Genomic DNA, 19,565 nt, shown 5'->3' on the forward strand with positions numbered 1-19,565 from the left:
TTATTCGAATACGAATATGTTTATCAAAGCTAATAGGACTCGTGAAAATAGACACTTGAGGGAACTTGAAAACAAAATACAACAGCAGAAATGTATTTATATGAGATATATAGTAAATTTGAAGGAACCTGTGAATTTCCAATGAACATGTTTTGTATTTCTATGTGGGGATATGGACTGTTCTCATTGTTTATTAGTGATCCCTGCCAGAAATGGAGCTAGCATAGGGTCTATGGCAGGGGTGCACAACTCTGATCCTGGAGGCCTGGTGTCCAGCAGAGTTTGGTGATTTACCTGCTCAGACTTACTTGATTACACTCATCTGTTAAATGCCACGTTTAGTCAGTGTGTTTGAGTACGGCAACTACCAAACTGTGCTGGACACCAGCCCTCCAGGACTGGAGTTATGCATAGTTGAACCCATAGGCCAGGGGTGCACAACTCTGGTTCTGGAGGGACATATTAATGCAATATCTCCACAATTACACAACTATTAATACAACTACACTCTTCAAAACTGATTTTTATCCATTTATTTGATCAAATGTTATTCATTCTTTCTTCAAACACATTTGTGAAATTACATATAATTAATTTAATTTAAAGTCTTTGACTAACAAGCTGAATATAAAAATAAATAAACATTAATGTAAAAAAACAAACACTGAATTTAATATTAGTGAATACAGTTCCTACCTTTATTTAAACAAGCAACACTAACCCCATTTGGTATAAAATCTTAAGGCCTACATAGTCTACTGAAAACTCATGCAGAGTCATTTGCATTTTAAATATAGGCCAATTGTAAGGTCTCAAACATCTTATAAACAGTCTACTCTGCTGGTAGATACACAAATGCTGTTGACACAAACTATAATAGAGTGACTGATTGTTGGCGACAAACTCTATGAATGCTTGGATGTGTGTTCATGAATTGTCTGCGATTTCTTTATGAAAATCATGGAAGATGGAACCTTGGAGATCTCTACCTGCATGGGGCAAAATTCATGAATCAGCCACCTGATTTGAAAACAGTTGTGTTCACACACACAACAAAGAGGTGCATCTCATTCAGGGATGAATCAGATTTGCTCAACCTGATAATGTAAACGCAGCCGACTGTCTTGCACATTGTACAATATAAGGCTAGTCTTCTTTATGGGTAAGCCGAAGTTTCTTCAACACACCTGTGCGCAGAGGATTTTAGCGATTTTGCTTGTGCCTATATATTATCTCTGAGGCACTCATTTATTTGTTATTACATTAAACCTGTAGCTTCCGTATATATGGGCTGCAGCTGAGCTAAACTAACCTCCTCACATGCAAACCATTCTTTTCTTTTTTAGGCTTATTTTTCATTTGTGCAATAAATAGAGCTATGAGTCATCTGTGAATATTGTACTCGTCCTTCGGATTAGCACACTGGTAAACTTCACACTTTTTGTGTTTCCATTTCGCTCAAACACAGACGTGTATGGAGGGCCATCTGTGGAGCAGATGTTAGGCAGATCATATTAGGCCTGTCAGAACAGCCCAGGCATTAAACAGAAGAAAGAAATCCACCAATTCATATTCAAGTTAGTCTGCTAAATCTTTGGAGCCGAGATGAGCCAGTTAATACACCATCATTTGTTCAAGCCCTTAATTGGTTCTGGTAGTTACTGACTGCGCCGAACAAACCACAGCCTCTCCACACAGTGGGAGGACAGGTTTTAAGGGCCTATATCATATAAAACTTAATCTCCATCGCTTTTTGAAATAAAAGCTGTGGATGTACTGTGCAAACGCTGTTTAAAGAATGCAGCCTATTCACTCCCTAGTCTGTACATATTTGAACAGCAGCTCTTTTTCAATTGTGAATTGTCATGTAAGTAAGGAATGGCCTACCACAGTTTATTCTGCCCATTCTTGTTGAAGTGATAAACAGTGTTGTCACTGCAGACAGTCTGTAAAAAACAATGAAAGGTTCCTGGCTGCCAAGAAGCAAATGTATAAATGCAGCCTTCTAAAGGATCCAGACACCAGGATAGAATGTCTGTTCCATACATTTCAGCCCATAATGCTTTTGTACAACATGTGTCTCATTATATTTGTGAAGGTATTCAGAACAACCAAATAAAAATCTATCAGTCTATATGGGGACCGTGGGCTAATGCAGATATCCAATATGTTTGTACATCCAGAAAATGATAAGTCCTCTGGACATCAGTAGGAGAGGCCATGAGCTGTTATTATAATTTTCTGGATTGTTTTCTTGAGATAGTGAGTTGACTATCTTGTAATCTCAAGATAACATCTTTGTTATCTTGAGATCATAAGATAATTAACTATTTATTTCAAGATAACTTTAATTAAGATATTTAAGATTATTAACTCGTTATCTCAAGACAGCAAATTCTGTTATCTCGAGATAACAAGATGTTGAAATTGTTGTCTTATGATAAAAATCCAGAAAATTTTAACTACCTCATGGCCTTTCTGGACTTCCGTACATATGCAAGCAAAATAAATATGTTTTTAATGTGGATTTAAAACACCAACTGATCTTACATTCATAATATTCTATAAATGCTACCCCAGAATTTAGCAGCTATATAAGAAAATGATCCTTCGCCAAACTGAGCTGCAAATGATTCCAGGAGTTTAAAGTAAGCCTGCCTCCGCTGAGTGAAGCGGTCTGGACGAGCTCTGATGTTGTACTGATACTGCTCTGTAAACGGACAGATATGACATATGATCCCAGTTTTATGCTGATGTTTGCTTTGGAATAGCTCTGTTAATTCTGCATCTACTGAATGACTTCAAAAAGGTAAGAATAATAGCATTAAGCGTTCTTAGTCAGCGTGTGGTATAAATAACAGTGCATGTAAATGTAGTAACGGTGTATTGTGACTCAGACAGACCACACATGCAGTGATCGCGCTCAGTTGTTAACTGGCCACATGAGTGAGTGTCTTAGTCACTGGAACAGGAGGGGGGGAGGAACATTGTGACAGCAGAGCTGAATCAGGTGTGTTAGAGCTGGTTAAAAATGTGCAGTTCAGGTGGAAACACTTCTTCTTCTTCTTCTCTCGGCTGCTCCCTTTAGCGGTCGCCACAGCGGATCATCTGCCTCCATCTTGCCCTATCCACTGCCTCCTCTACTTTCACACCAACCATCTCCATGTCCACCTTCACTACATCCATAAACCTTCGCTGAGGTCTACCTCTTCTCCTTCTACCCGGCAGCTCCATCTCCAACATTCACTGATCCATATAAATCATGATGATTCTGCTTCAACACACTTTCAATCAGGCCCACTGTTGGGAGAACACATACAAATGAAACACTTCCACACATCTCAGAATCCTTTTAGAAGTGAAGTGGGATTGTATTGAGATGCAGACAGACATGTTCAGACACACTTTCAGCACACAATGTTAGGCCAGCTGTACTGTACAATTAACTTTTTACATGCTTTAACACAGCCTGCTTATAAAAAGTAGCATGGCCTGGATATGTTCACATGCCTGCAGTAAGGCTGTTGGTTGAGTAAATAGTGTAATACCAATATTATGGGGAGACAAATAGGTTAATACTTTTTTAAAACTTAAAAAAAGTTCCTTAATAAACAAACCACAGAGATTTCTGAGTGTAAATAAACTTATAAAGGTTTACCCATTTTTGATTGAAATGTTCTTTGGGGACCATGGGTGGTTCGTTTATGATACTATACAAAGAACCCTTGTTTGGCACCTTTTGATGAGTGTAGTTGAATCATTCTAGTTCGTTATGTCTGTAAATGACAAAAAATGCAAAGTGCCTCGTCATCCTTCACCAGCCATTTCAGCTCATTTCACTTCATTAATATTCCATTACATAAAATAATAATCACTGGCCTTAAGCTATTGCATTTGATTACACCATTATTCATAAGTTTAAACACCCTAGGCTATGATCTTGATTACATCATATCACATCAATTAAAATATCCCTCTTTTCCATTTTTTCATTGATCAAGGGAATACAAAATAAGGTAGAGTCTATCGTTCATCCCTTTATTGTGACTAAACAACGAAGCGTTAAAACATGTTTTGTGCATGAAATGGGTAAAGAATTTAGTTAGGTTATGGTCCAAACGATGTCTCTGGGTGTGTGTGTGCAGGCCAGGATTAAAGCTAGGTCGATTATATTTAAGTTGTATTGACTCCACACACCCCGCCTCCCCTCCAGGCCTTTTATTTTAATATTCTATTTTAAAACATTCGATCATTAAAAGAGGCAAATATGTATTTTCCACTAGGAAAAACCTAGGGTGCAAATATGCTTACAGTGCTTATAACCACTGCTGTGCCTTTGAGGGAACGTTTACATTGTTTGCACCTTGATGAGCAAAAGATGCACCTGCACAGAACCTTTATTTCTAACAGTGCACAGAGGCCTGCACACACATAGAGAACCAACACAGCACAGTGAAATTAATTATGGAATCAAATCAGCCACTAATGTGGTTACAACTGATGTGTTTCTCCTCCTAAAGACATTCTCAATAGTATAGAGTACAAACAGAATCTCTGTATGTGTGTGTGATTCTCCAGGCCCCAGCCTTTAACACAATCAGGCCTGCTTGGCACACACCACATAGTCAGGGCCGCACAGGCATGTGCACACACACACACACACACACACACGCACACACACAGCGAGAGCTGCCCAGAGTGAGCTAAACAGCATAATATGATTTTTTCTTTTTAAAAAAGGACAAATGCTGTCGCTGGTGTGGTAACCTAAGGAGTACTTCTTCCATTTGTAGTTGTGGAATGTGGTTAAACAATATTACATTACAGTTATTCTTGTTTTGTTTTGTTTTTGAATCCTGTCTTGACTCCAGACACTGTTTTTTAATCTCTATTTTCAGAAGATCTGTTATGAAAAGGTACAAAATCTGGCTTTACAGCTTCCTTTTTTCGGACCGCGTCATACAGACTGGTGATCCGCTTTATGTTTGCCTTTCAAAATAACTGGCAATGCCAGGTTCACCTCAGAAATACAGCTGTAGGTGATTTACTGCATTCAAAATGTTTTTAAAAGTCATGTAACTCATGCACATATAACATGTAATTACTTTACTAATAAATTTTAATAATTATACATATGTAGTGTCTTCCACAAATACTGGCACCCCGGTGAATTGTTCAAATAGTGGCAAATATATTGACTGACACATGTAATGTATTTTTAAATCTAATCACATTGGTGAGTTACATGCAGGGAAAAGATTTCATCAATGCTACATATAACAGGGTCTCTGGTGGTATTGTACAGTGAATAAACCACTCTGAGTGACTTTTTAAAATCTCAACCGTTGATTTATGTTATAAAAACATCAATTGTATTCCCCTTTAATGCCAAGCACTAAAAATAAATCCTGTAAAATAACTGAATATTGTTTGAAACTATGACAGACTTTCTGTATGTAATAAACATTTTCATTTTCAGGGCCTGATCATTGCTGAGCTTCTTTCTCATGACTTCATTCCAAACAGTAACAGTGAGCACCATTTCCTGTAGTCTGCCCACTCCTCTGACTCACTAATTGATCATAAAGTGAAACCTGGCTGTAATTCATGTGGTATCGCTGAGTGCTGGTGCTGATCTAGGATCAGATTTCTCTCTGTTTATGGTGATCTTTGTCTCTCTGTGCTGCGCTGATCCAGAAACAACACTCCTAGACTGAGGCTCTTTGGGACTACGGCCTCAGGCTTAACCGCAGCCAGGCTGTGGCATGGAGAGTGGATCACTGAAAGCATCTTATGGGCTTGTTCATAAAGCGCTAACAGTTTCCAGGTGTGTGGCAGGGCTCCACTCACCAGTCAGGCAGAAAAGGCCGTCTACTGTCAGCACAGCATATTCAAAACCAGTTGCGTCTACTGGCTATAGCGCCTGGCCAAAGCTGGGGCAAAAAAGTAAAGTAATACTACAGGCAAATTACTGAGGCAATGTTTAGTTGCTTTTGGCAAGTACAACTGAACAGCAGAACAAATAGCCCACAACTGCACATGCCTTCGACTTAAGAGCTTACAGTCATGAACTGGCCCCTCACAAAGCTCGAAATGATGTACTATAGTAGGGTTGCACAAGTAGACTGTCCTGGATATCTTAGGGATAGGGACTGCTCTGGATATTTACACCATGGCTACACCAAGGCTACCAGTTAGGACATGGAAATGACATAGAAACAACTGATTTGAGTGCAAATGATGAATCACCTACACCAAGTGAAATCAAGCGCTGACCTACTAGCACCTCATTTACATATCATTTAAATAAAGCACATCCTAATTGACACAGATGTTTCAGTAGAGAGCTAAAAAAAAAGTCACTGTTCAGTGATTTGTGAGCCAATGGTTTTTAAATGATGACCATGATGACCAATGGTAAGAATAAAATGTGAAATAAGTTGAAGTTGGTAGAATGATATCATTGTGTTGTGTGATTATTTACTAAATGTTTATAAATGCTGTATTACTGCAGTGTATGAGATGCTTCTGCACACATATAAAATCTAATACAGTGACGCTCAGGTTGGAGTTTGAATATGTAAAAACAAATGGGCATTACGGTCTTGGTTTTGTAAATTTCTTAAAATATGGTACAGATGTGCAAACCTTTTTGAGGAATTGGCTTATACTCTCTCCTAACACAGGACTAGCAATTACCCAGTTTATTTTAATATTAGCTCATTTTCACTTTGAAGTAAAGTCTGTGTGCATTTGCACGTCAAGCCTGCCCATTGTTTACACCAGTGCATTCATTGATAAAATGTGAGCTTAAAACAATGTTATTGTCTGTTTTCTCTGGCTTTTCAAAAATCAGTAATTAAAGATTGTCTGAGAGGTGATTTGGCTTTTTAAAAAAAGTGTACATTGGCCATAAAAATCCAAAAAGAGGGTGATTGGTGGGAAAAGAAAGCATGACAGCAATTTCTGTTCTCAAAAAGACCTCAATCACAGGAAACGACTAACTTCAGAAAGAATTCCAAAAAACTGATTGCAAGGTGAATCTAGAGATAAAAACAAACAAACAAAAACAAAACAAAAAACCCACCAACAACTACAGAAATAATCCATGGAAAAAGGCATGCCTTACGCAAGCACATCTCACACAAAAATGAACGACATGAATGAGTTTCTGAGGCACTTCCAATACCTTAGTTTATTTGGTAAGAAGAACGTGTACAGGTCCCTTCATAGTGACGTCTACAGCTACACACGATTTCAGTTTCCTTTTCCCCCCCAAAGCCTTCGCTACATATAGTAACAGAAGTAGCTAGCTACTGCTAGGCAAGCATTAAACCATAAACAATAATTGAAAGGGGGAAAAAAAAAAAAGAAGACAGCACGTATTAAATTACTGTTTTAAAAATGAGCAAAAACCAATAAACAACAAAATAAAGAAGTCATGCACCATGAACTAGAAATGTGATGACTGGTCCAAAAAAAAAAAGAAAAAAAGATTGCAAGTTTCCTCCGCTCACGTAAACGATGCAAGCCTAAAAGCAGACAGGTGGTCACATAAATACAAAAAAAAACCCACTATGTACACATTTAGTTGGAATGTGATGTTAAGGTTAAGTTAATGTTCTGTAAGGGTTAAGCCTTCGTATTGTGTGATCTGCTCTCTCTCTCTCCTTCTAAATGAACAAAAAGACAAATTCACAACAGTTAACCACATGTGAGCCACATTTAAAATGGTCATTTGAGTTTTCATTTTTATTATTCATTAATCAAATTTCAACAGAGAAATACATAAACATGGAAACTCTGAGAAGTAGCAAATTGTCATATAGACCATCTTTCCACATACAAATCTGCATCAAATTACTTTTCTTTGCATACATCTACAGATGCCATTTGGACCCCTCTTTCAGGTTTTACACAGCTTTGAGCCTAAAACGTGACTAACGCAATGCAGTTCTACAGATTCAATAGATAGGTGGAGCTCCTGTCTGAAGGAAGACAGCTTTATTATATTCAATGGGTGGAGAGTGCCTCCATGTGGAACCATCATTTGCACATGAAAGTGAAATGAAATTCCCTTCTTCACACAACGTAAGGAAACTAATTGGGGGGGGGGGGGCGCCTGTATCCCTCATATCTCCCTTAGGGACAACAACAAAGTTGGTCACTGAGAGCCAAAACTTTGATTAAGGTTCATTCACTCGATTGTTCGTGAATGCCATGTCACATTGAGGAATAGCTACAGTACATATTGTAACTTGGAGGTTACGAGTCCTGTAACCAGCTTCAGGCACATAGAAGTACAGAAGTGGTGCTGTTTTACCTCAACATATGCATCAGGAAAGTGTAGAGTGTAACAGCGCTGAAGTGGCGAAACCAATGCAAGGCCGTAGAAACAAAGAGGGCAAGGTGTGAGAGGTAGAGCTCAAAGTGTTAGTGAGGTGTTCATGGAGAGCAAAAAAAAAAAAAAAAAAAGCCTTTATGCTACTGTTCATACACATAACCCCAGGGAGAAGGTTTTTCAGTTTCAAATGGTCCATCATAGGAATCAACCTATGAAGAATCTTGACGTTTACATCATTATATGAAGTCTTCAATAAAGAACCTTGAGTTTAACATGATTATATCTGTAATCCCTTTTTTTTTTTAAACTGGGGATCTTTAGACCTTTAGATACCTCCAAATGACTATTACTTCCAGGCTTAGTGCTGCAACTCTGCTTCATTCACATGACCTGAAAAAGCCATTACTGCCATCAAACCGATAAAGCTGCAGGACTACCGCTAAACGGTGTTTCCAGTGGGAGTATTTAGTACTTAATCATGGTGTCACTGGAGCTCCACATTTCTCCATCTCTGGTACAAACTGAGAGCATCAAAACTCGCTATGGAACAATGATCGTGAAAGCATCGTACACAGTGACATTTTTCCATACAGCACAGTCTCACAGTATGCAGATTCTCCAGTTTTATGTTGAGAAACCTTCAGGTAGTGTACATATTTCTCTCAAAACCTGCTCAGACTGAAGTCAGTTTCAAATGGTGGGGATAAGAAACTGATCCAAACAATAAAATTGTTCTAAAAAGGTGGCAAACTATATCTCAGTAACCCCTCTGTTTTTCTGAATTAATATAAAGTAAACCCAACCCATGTTAACTCTCAGGGTAGGCTTACTCATTAAGAAACAGGAAAAGACAAGAACGCCCACCTGTCCAGATCCATAGAGGGTAAAGATTGCTCCTGCAGTACATGTTCAGACAGACAGTACAGAATGAGAAAAAGCCCCATGCATTCAACTGAAATATAAAAATGAAAGAAAAAGGGGAGGGATTAAAAATGGGGTGTGCTTTCCTTTATCCCCACCAAGACTGTGTACAATGCAATGAAAAGTCTCGCACAGAATGCAGAAGGGAAGCAAGTTATCAGCAAGGAAAGGGGTGGTAGGAAAAAAAAAAAAAAACAGTTCTGCGAGTTATCGTCCATTTCTGTTACACTGGAACGACCCTTTCTGCATTTTTTCAGTAACCAGTCAAAAGCAGTTTTCCTTTGTTGTTTTTACTTTGTTTTTAGTGCTTTGCGGGTTTATCCTCATTTGGTGAAGGCAGCCACCACAGCCCAAAGCAGCTCGTTGGTGTTGGTCTTCATGCTCTCGCCCTCGGGTTCCAGGTCCAACAGCTGCCTTACCCTCTTCATAGCCAGATCATACTGGTCGTCCAGTAGTGGGGCAAAGGCATTCTCCAGCACGTCCGAAGAGTGGGCCAGGAAGATGAGGGCCAGCAGGCGCTTATCCATGCGGTGAGGATCATTCACCCACTTGTCCAGCACGGCCTCCTGCACTTTCTTGATGAGCCGTTGCTTGATGTTGTTGTTGGTGAGCGGGTGTGTTGTCATGTCGAAGAGCAGGAAGTTCTGTTTTTCAGTGGTGAGCACGCCTTTCTCCACTAAGTTCTTTGCCAGACGCTCACGCACGTTCCGAAGCTGGTAGTGGAGCTTCAGCGGGTTCCATGTTTCACCTTCAGGGGAACAGAGCCTGATTATTCAAGTACACAGTGAAAACTAAAAGGGGCGGGGGGTATGAACAACTTGCTTACTTTAAAGAAGCCTGAAGGTGAACATCATACTATAGCAAGTGGTTTATTTTATGAGGCATTTATAAAGCACATCACTGCTAGAGGAAGCATTTCCTAAGTGTCACCATCGCTGCCAGCTTCCCTACACCAACAAAAGCACTGTTTAATTAAAGCGGTTTTCTACTATGGAAAAAGTCAAGTAGCAGATTCTTTTTTTTTTTTTTAAACCACATGGTGGATGTACTGACATTCACAGGCTCTACTCTAACTCTGAGCAGATTTTTTTTTAAAACACTTTAACAATGATGGCAGCTCCTTCTCCCACATGCTTTGATCTCAGTCTTTGACCCCTCAGCTTCCCACAACTTCCCGCTGAGCTCATAGCCACGATGTCTGCTAGCACTGGACCTTTAAATCAGCAACTCGGATAAGAGCAAGTCTGAATCTTGCTCTTGATTCGTAATTCTCCCCATGTGTGCCAGGCTATTTAGTAGCACTTCCTTTAAACTGTGCAATATATAGATAAAACATCATATTGTGATTAAATAGCTACATATTAATACATTTATATACATATATAAATCAAAATACACCAACTCACACCTCAAAATTGTTAATAGCAAGAAGCAAAGTCCTTTCATTATGAAAATTTATTCTGACACAAGAACAATACCCCACTCAAACAAATACACGTCTAAACTATAGCATGCTCACCACTAAGGAGCTCAATCCAGCTCTGTACAGTCTCTGGGGGCTGAGTCTCTTTAATGTGTTTCAAAGCCTCGTCCAAGAGCACGTCCCCTGTTGGAGCATCAGACTTACAAATGACCTGTAAAAGAAGTGCCAAAGGATAATGACAAAGTAACTCAGTAAAAAAGATGACAGGAAATCTAAGACAGAAGTGCAGACTGATCTCAGTGAATTACCTTTTATTAACATTTTGTAGGAGGAGGAGCCAATAATGAGCAAAAACAATAGAGAGATGTGAAGACATTTAGAGTCATGATACATGTAAGATTATTTGACTAAAACGCACAGAGGACTTCCGATTCAAATTAGACAAATGATACAGTACTGCTCTTTACGAGTGGGTACTCTTAAAATAAGCAGTGAAGAGTGCCCTCCTGTGGCAGAACAGTACACAGTAAAAATGTTTTTCCTATAGGACGGGAGTGTGCAGCTCTGGAAGGGAACAGGCCTGCAGAGATTAGTGTTTCTTCTAATACATGCAATTCAATATACAAATGAACTCGACATCGTTCAATCAGCTTAATTTAACTTACAAATTGGGCATTCGGCTGTGTTAAATGAGGCAGAATGCTAAACTCTGTTGTAGTTCAGGAGTCTGACATCCCCGCTCAAGAAACAACTTATGAACTCCCAAAACACAGTTATGTAATTAAATTTCACTGTGTCTTAATTTACACCACCACATTAACTTAATTCACCCACTCCTCTCCATAACAAGGAACATTATATGCATTTATGGTCTTCATAAAACAACCTCCTTTGAGGTTTGAAGAGCTTTGTAAAATAATTTCACTGTAAACAAATGAGATTCACCGTTCTATCCACACAGAACATTTCCACAGATGGGATTGGGCACAGGTGGAATTCATCACAGGTTAGTATCTGTTTCACAAAAGCAAAGATCTTTGCCAGCACATTGCTGACAAGTGGTCAAACAACAAAGACCAGAGACTTCTAACTCTCTTGAAACAGCACTCTACTTTCCCCCAATTCATATACAACTTAGGAACTACCCGTGTTTGTTAATGGAAGATGACAGGAACAGCATTAGTTTTTACTGCTACAGGTACTGCTACGTATAAGTGAACAGAAAAAAAAAACAAGAGGAAGGAATCTCGAGAAGGTTGGATTTAGACGGAGGACACAGACTTTTCCACGTTTACAGAGACTTGGCTGTTTGGTAATAAAAGTGGTCCCACCTTTCTGGCAAGCAGGCTTTTTCTTCTCATGCCACAGGCCTCCAGCTGCAGCCTCCCTCTTAAGGCCAGCTCAATGAGCATGCAACCCCGCAATCCCGACGAAATGCAGTCATTCCAGAAGGAAGTGTAGCCCTGTAAAGAGACAATGCAAACTAGTCACAAAACTGTGTGTAACAATGCATATTTGCTTAAATTATCAGAGTGAGAGTAAGAAAGAAAGAGAGAGAGAGAGATTCATGATGTCACTCCTATTCTGCTGGCAATATTAATCCAACATCAGCAGCCAAAAAATAACACTAGAAGGTTATTCATCATATCATAGCATTTTGCATGGCACCAATTCACTTGGACTTTTTAATGCATCAGCTGTTCTGGGGGAAAAAAACCCACATTAAAAGAAATAAAAGGCAATTCCAAAACATTTTTCATGCATTTCATTTCTGAAACGCATGAAACACTGGTTTCTGAAACTACAATTGCAGCGTCATGTTTAGCAGTGAGCTTAGCGTGACGTAGTTTTCTTTAACAAGGCTACTTTTGTGAAGGCCATGCCACCTAGTCCAGAGAAACTACTGTCGAACAACAAGCTTCTTTCAAGGCCCTGGCACCATAGCAGACACTTCACACATACAGTGGAGGCCATGGAGAAAGCCTTTCTGAAATGAGCTCAACTACAAATAAAGTAACAACATTTCCAAATATCATTTATTAGCTGCTACAGGATTAAATAAAATTAGGAAAATAAAAGTGAATGTTGGTGGGAAACATCTGGATTTGGGCACTAAGCAGATATGTAATCAGTAATTAAATAACTGCATCCGAAACCTACAAATTTCAGTTAAATCTGGCCTTACTTTCGAATGTAGGACTATGTTTATACTGCTAGTAAACAGGATTTATACTTGATTACTGAATTTTTTTTCTCAATGACAATACAAAACTTTATACCTACTCTGGCAGGGGGGCAGGTGTTAATAGTCATTGCAAATTCTTTATGACCCACTTAGCGGATAAAAATGACCTTGGTCAACAGCCATTTTCAAGCTTTGTTTACAGAAATTATATAGCTAAGAAGAATAAATGCAAGCAGAAACACTTTATTGTGGCCTCTACTATTAGACACTCTTTATTAGACTCATTTATGTGTATAATCTTACCTTGAAGTTTTTGTTCATAAACACAACGGCTGCCAGCTCATTTAAGACTCCTGGACATGTTTCATTTTGACTCTGCCATTATAACTGCACCAAGTACAAGATATGATAAGCTACTATGAACTGAACTCTCAAGCAGCCATAACATTATCGCAGAAGACTCTCCCATTGTTCACGCTCTCAGCCTTTTACACTCTGAGCCGATAATGATTGCTATAAACGTGCTGCTATCCTCACACATTTGAATGTTATTGCATTCAAACAAAAAAAACTCCAATAATTTGAATTAATTATATAACACTCTTGTAGGTAGATTAAGCCCAGGCTTGAAAATGCTACAGAAACTTGGAGCACCAGGAACCAACATGCATACCTTTATCTCAGCAGCGCAAAGAACATAAGACATACTTGTGTGTCTGTTATCAGACAACAGAGTACCTGTCTGTGAATTTGGAATTACTTCAAAAGAGCTGCATGAACCCATTTTATTCTAAAGCTGTGCTATTTCTGCAGCTCATGGTCAAAAGCTGACCATGTTTTCAAAGTCTCCATCCCCATTCAGCGCTGTATCAGCAGAAAATAAAGGCTGTTTCAGTCCGTCAGTTAAGTTGTATCTGCTATGTGGAAATCAAGCAGTTACATCAACTTCAGTGTATTTCATACATTTCAACAGGTCAATTCTCCTTCACAGCGAATGAGAAACGGGTCATCTCTGAGAAGAACAACCAAGTTGTTTGCCATTGTTCTGACGAGTCAGCGTTGTAATTCATCTAATTATGCAAAATTGCAATAACAACTGTACGTAATGTGAAAATACCTAGTGCCTAGTTTAGGTGTATGATGTTGCTTGTTTAAAAGGCAAGCTGACCTGACATGTTTAAGGCAAAGCCAGGTCATATAATGGGGAACGCAGGCCTCTGAATGGCTGCAAAACCAGTCACATGCACGCTTGAAAAGGCACATTTATTCAACCTTTGTACCCTCCAGATTCTTGTTGCTTACACTGAACACTTTCACTGACATCAGTTCTCAGAGTTAAGAAACCAGGGTTTGATTATCAGGGAAATATTTAACCTTAGCTTTGTGATAGCCAGTATTGGCAGGTGCAAATGTTTAACTGTGCAGGAGCATTCAGCTCTGAACACTACTCCACCTACTGTTAGCAGATCTGGTGTCACTGCCTAGTGCCAAGTTTCTTTTCCCAAGGAAAACCAAGCTATGAACGACGAACGAGAGACCTCCTGTCTTCATTGACACATCAGTCACAAAGGTTCGAAATCAAGTTATCTACATTTTCAAAACTCAATTTTTCAAAAAGTCTGCATAATTCAGCCACCAAGATGTAACTAAAGTTATCCAGAGTGCTCTGATGTGAAATACAGCTGTTTTTGCCATGGTGTTGACAGCAAACAGGAATTATGATGTCTATTATTCCAATTTAGCCATTTTATTTACTATCTAAAACCAACAATGAACCTACATGTATCTGAGTTTTACAGATAGTCAGGGTTGGGTAAAATACTTTAAAATATTTGCAATGGCTCAATACCGAATACAGTGTCCTAAATGCAGTCAGTAGTGTATTTCGTTACAAAACATAAAAAGTTATGTATACAGAATACTTTTAAAATACATCTTGGTAAGGGAGGAGGGACAAACTTTATCTTATTACTGTTCCTCGCTGTTACGCGTTGGCAGCTCTCTCTATGTAATTACTGTTAATATGTTTCATTAAACATTATCATTTAACAAAAAAAAGCACAAGCTTTTTTCCCTCTCGCCACCTGTCAGTCCACCCTGTGCAGATGTCCAGTACAACGAGTTTGATAATTCCTTTCCACTGACTAACAACATTAATTTATCAGCGCACTCAGGCTTTAGCAGGAACGTCAGTGTTTGTAAAGAAGCCATTAACGTAAGAGCACTGTATTCTGTACAGTATTTCAGCACTATTGCTGGGTTTCAGCAGTTATTGCGGAAATGCGCCAAGTCATACATGATTTAATGATTGGTTGGACTCTGCAAAATCTGCCTAGCAACCAATATGAACTTTGACTGGTCACATTTGGGCCAGTACTTCTAAAGCAATGAGAGAAAAATATCTTGTCATCAGTTTGTGCCATCAGTATTACATACACCAGCTTCCACAGAAGGGGCAGTTTCCCGTACAGTGTTTTCCTTGCATTTTATTTGAAGTTTTATGAAACTTCTAATTGCATAAAAATATACATTAACTGATTATAAAATGTAATTATTACAAACAATATGCACAATGAATGAGGCTACCATGGAAAAATAAAGCCCAGTAAAGTGAGTCAGTGTTTTGAAGCTGCGCAGCTGAAAGGGGTCTGCTAAGGTAACTTAGCTGATGGTGTAAACTTAGATAAACAGCTCAGTACTAAACAGACTGTGTTTCATGGTGATAATCCATTGTTTAATATTCATTTTAGTGTTAAATAGTTTAAACATGCTAAAACACATTTTAACAGGCCATGAAAGTTTTCCCCAACCCATTCACATTCCTGGGTTTCCCCAGCCGTCATGTCCATGCAGCGCTGGGGCGGTCGGTCAATATTTGCATAGATTTTATGCTTTACTTCCTAGCTTAGATTGTCCTGCCAACCGATGTGCTGGAAAAAAAAGGATATGATAATGTTGCAGATGTATCGCTGGCAAATGTCAAGAAGGTGGTTTGCATAACACTGACAGGAAAATCTGCAAGTGTACAGAATAACGTGCTCTTACGTTAAAGTGGTTTACTCTTCAGAGTGTGTCGAACAAACGTTTACTACATGTTGAGCACTGATTTGAAACAGGTCATGAACAATCACTGATGGGGTTTCTTTTGAATTTTTGTATACTTAGTAAATATTCTCCTGAAAAGAGTACTGGCTTTACAAAAACGTGGACTGAACACACTTCCTTTCTCTACTCTGAGTAGGTATTCACAGCGCTTGTATTCCATGACATCCCAGCCCTGTTGCCGATCTTGGTAAAATAGATGTAAATTTGAACAAATATGTTTTCTTTGGGAACTATTTTGCCTTATAACGCCCTGCATGTACCTCTCCGCCAGGAATGCGTTATGACCAGGACTTACGCCAAAAACCTCCCAAACTATCATAAAACAAACACTCTCTCATGCTTCACACCGTTTTCGTAACCATTTAACTAGTTGGCGTAATGACGCTTATCTACACCGAAAACAGTGCCTTGGGTTTTTTTTTATGTACATAACTTTCTGTGAAGCAGCTTTTCAAAGGCATTGAATGCGTCGGACATCTGGTTTCCTCCACCACCACCGTAAATATGTCCGACTCTTAACGTGACCTAACTGAATAACCTCAGCGTTGGGCTTTAACTACAACGTCAAGTTTCACCAAATAAGTTCTTTGTTTTACCTGAACTGACGAGAAAGCTGACTCGGCACACCGATGCAGTTAGCTAACAGCTAACGAGCTAATGTGGCTAGTTTTGCGAGCAAACAGCAATAAACTCCGCGGAATGTGTAAATAATCACCTTTGTGGATGTGTTTGTGTGAACAGACGACAGTAACGTCTGCCGGGTGGGTTTTGGCTGTCAGTGGCCACAGATAACAATTGTTGCATTCTGAGTTTCAGCTGGCGTCTGTTTTTCTCCAACTTAGCTGGCTAACTAGGTTAGCTAACCTACGGCACTAGCCGAGAAACAGACCTGCAGGTTTGGCTTCTTAAAGAGCGCTCAGCGAACTGTCTCGCTTGGGTGGCTGGTCAAACTAAACCAATCAGGTTTGTCTATTAAGTAAAATAAGCACGAACCGGGCGGCTAAGTTAGCGAGCTAACCCAGCAAGCTGGATAACCAGCGTGTTGCTGAAGAGCCGAGGAAGTGCTGCTAGCGAAGTTAGCCAGCGCGGCGGCGGACTAAAGCGAACGGGAGAAAAACTGAAATATTATAACCTCGCGGTCCTTCAGCCCCAACAGCAACACCTCCTCCATGAGGGTGAGCCTGGTTTCCTTCGAGTCTCCGCCGTCATCGTCGTCCTGCTCGTCTCTGCGGGGCTCGAACTCATCCTCTCCCGCCGAGCTCTTCTCTCTGTCGGCGGCGGCGGCGGCGCCGCGTCTCTGCACCAGGCCCGAGCTCCGCTGGGTCAACGAAGTCATGGCGAGCTGAAAGACGACACGAAAACACCACCACCCCACACAGGCGCCGTCCGAGGCTGGGCTCTCGCTTATTTAGTCCGACACATACAGAAAACGCTCGTCGAATGACAGTTAATAGCGAACAGGCCGAAGGAGACGGAGCTGAACACTCGGAGCGGTTAAAACCTCATCGAGCTCCTCCGCTCGGCCGCTCGCTCCAGACCGTCAGATCTAACATGGCGGCCGGGGTTTGCGTCAGCAGTGGATGTGGCATCCTGAGCCTCACAGGTGAGAAGAGTGAGTGAGTGAAATGTAAATAAAACCAAAATGCAATTATATGCAAATCATTTAAACCCTGTATTTCAATGAAAATTGTACAAAGACCAAATATCAAATGTTGAACAAATATTTGCGCATTTTGAATTTGATGCCAATAACACGTTCCAAAAAAGTTGGGACAGGGGCAAAAAAACACGGGAAAGTTTGGTAACACTAAAAAAAAAACTCCTGGTGTTCAATTGGCGACAGGTCCGTAACATGATTGAACAGAAAAGAGCATCTCAGAGAGACTGAGTTTGTCAGAAGATGGGGAGGTGGTCGCCACTGTGACAGACTGCACAGGCAAATAGCACAAAAAATTCAAGAATTATGTCTCAATATAAAATATTGAGGGGGGGGTAAAATAATAAAAGGGGGGGGGGGTCATCTATGGTACATAATGCCATTAAAAGATTCCGAGAATCTGGAGAAACCTCTGTATGTAAGAGACGCAGCCAAAAACCAGTATTTGCTGGCGATGATTTTTGGGCCCTCTGGCGGCACTGCATTAAAAGCAGACATGACTCTGTGATGTAAATCACTGCATGAGCTCAGAAATACTTCTGAAAAGCATTGTCTGTGAAAACAACGTGTCACTGCATCCACAAATTGTCGCTGTCCAAAGAAAAACAAGTATCTCCAAAATAGTAACATTACAGGGGAAGGAAAAACACTTAACTTTCAATGTAAGTTAATTAAAAGTTTTTATTGTAAGCAATTTGGAGCGTTTCTGTTGGTTCAATCGTCAGGAAATGTTCACACAATGGAAAAAGACAACTGCTGAGCTCAAATGATGCAGAAAAGTAAAAATCACAAAAAATGGAGATATATATTTTTAATTGGACAGCAATGAAATGCTAAGTTAAACCTCTAAAATGCAAAGAAGAAATCATATATAAACAGGATCCAGAAACCCCGTCTCTTTCTCTGGGCCTGAGTGTCCTGTGGTCTGACAGATCAACATTTGAAATTCTTTTTGGAAATAATGGACACTGTGTCCTCTGGGCTTGTTATCAGTGCACAGTTCAAAAGCCAGTGTTCATGGTAGTGTAGGGGTACATTAGTGCATATGGCATGGGTGACGTGCACATCTGTGAAGGCACCGTTATTGCTATATAATGATTTATACATGTTTTGGCAACATATGCTGCCATCCAGACGATGCCTTTTTCAGGAAAGGCCTTGATTATTTCAGTAAAACAGTGCCTAACTATATTCTACATGAAATATAGCAGGATTGCTCAGTATTAAAAGAGTCCAGGCACCAAACTGTCCTGCTTGCAGTCCAGACCTGTCACCAGGGAAAACATTTTGCACATTGAAAAATACTGAAAATGAGATCCTGAACTGTTGAGCAGCTGAAATCATATATCAAACAAGAACAGGAAAACATTTCACTTTCAAAACTACAGCAGTGCCTCCTCAGTTTCCAACAACAACAGAGTGTTCCCAACTTACAGTGTTGTTAAAAGAAGAGGTGATGAAACACAATGGCAAACATGCACCCACCCCAACTTTTTGGAACGTGTTGCATCAAATTCAAAACGGGCCTATATTTTTCAAAAAAGAAAAGAATTTCTCTGTTTCAACATTTGATATGTTGTCTTAGTCTTAGTATTTTCTTTTAATGTGGTTTACTTGATTTGAACATCACACACACATATATTTTCTACACCACTTATCCTTCTAGGTCGCAGGAGGAGCTGGAGCCTATCCCAGCTGTCATCGGGCAGAAGGCAGGATTCACCCTGGACAGGTCGCCAGGGCAGACAGACAGACACAGACAGTCACGCACACATTCACGATTTGCACAACATTGCATAATATTTTTATTTACATTCTGCACAGCATACCCACTATTTTGGAAATGGAGGTGTGTGTGTTTATGTACATACTTATATATATATATATATATATATATATATATATATATATATATATATATATATATATA

The 19,565-nt window shown here is 39.6% G+C and overlaps 1 protein-coding gene across 1 annotated transcript; it reads right to left on the minus strand.

The window, feature by feature from the left end:
* Positions 1 to 7,168: 7,168 nt before the first annotated feature.
* On the minus strand, positions 7,169 to 17,553 carry golph3 (golgi phosphoprotein 3). Its single transcript, XM_017716066.2, has 4 exons — positions 17,111 to 17,553; positions 12,020 to 12,151; positions 10,785 to 10,899; positions 7,169 to 10,013 (listed from the first exon to the last, which is right to left on the minus strand). Exons 1-4 carry the CDS (start codon positions 17,312 to 17,314, stop codon positions 9,589 to 9,591), a joined length of 876 nt encoding a protein of 291 aa, XP_017571555.1. The 5' UTR covers positions 17,315 to 17,553; the 3' UTR covers positions 7,169 to 9,588.
* Between the last annotated feature and the right edge of the window lie 2,012 nt (positions 17,554 to 19,565).

This window comes from Pygocentrus nattereri, chromosome 20, assembly GCF_015220715.1.
Source record: "Pygocentrus nattereri isolate fPygNat1 chromosome 20, fPygNat1.pri, whole genome shotgun sequence".
NCBI classification, from domain to species: domain Eukaryota; kingdom Metazoa; phylum Chordata; class Actinopteri; order Characiformes; family Serrasalmidae; genus Pygocentrus; species Pygocentrus nattereri.

Excerpts from the sequence above, each read along its gene's own strand:
- golph3 (XM_017716066.2), bottom strand. The coding sequence starts at position 17,314 with ATGACTTCGTTGACCCAGCGGAGCTCGGGCCTGGTGCAGAGACGCGGC. Across the intron at positions 12,152-17,110 it reads TGGGGCTGAAGGACCGCGAG|GGCTACACTTCCTTCTGGAA; the intron begins GTTATAATATTT and ends GTCTCTTTACAG. Across the intron at positions 10,014-10,784 it reads CTGGATTGAGCTCCTTAGTG|GTGAAACATGGAACCCGCTG; the intron begins GTGAGCATGCTA and ends GTTCCCCTGAAG.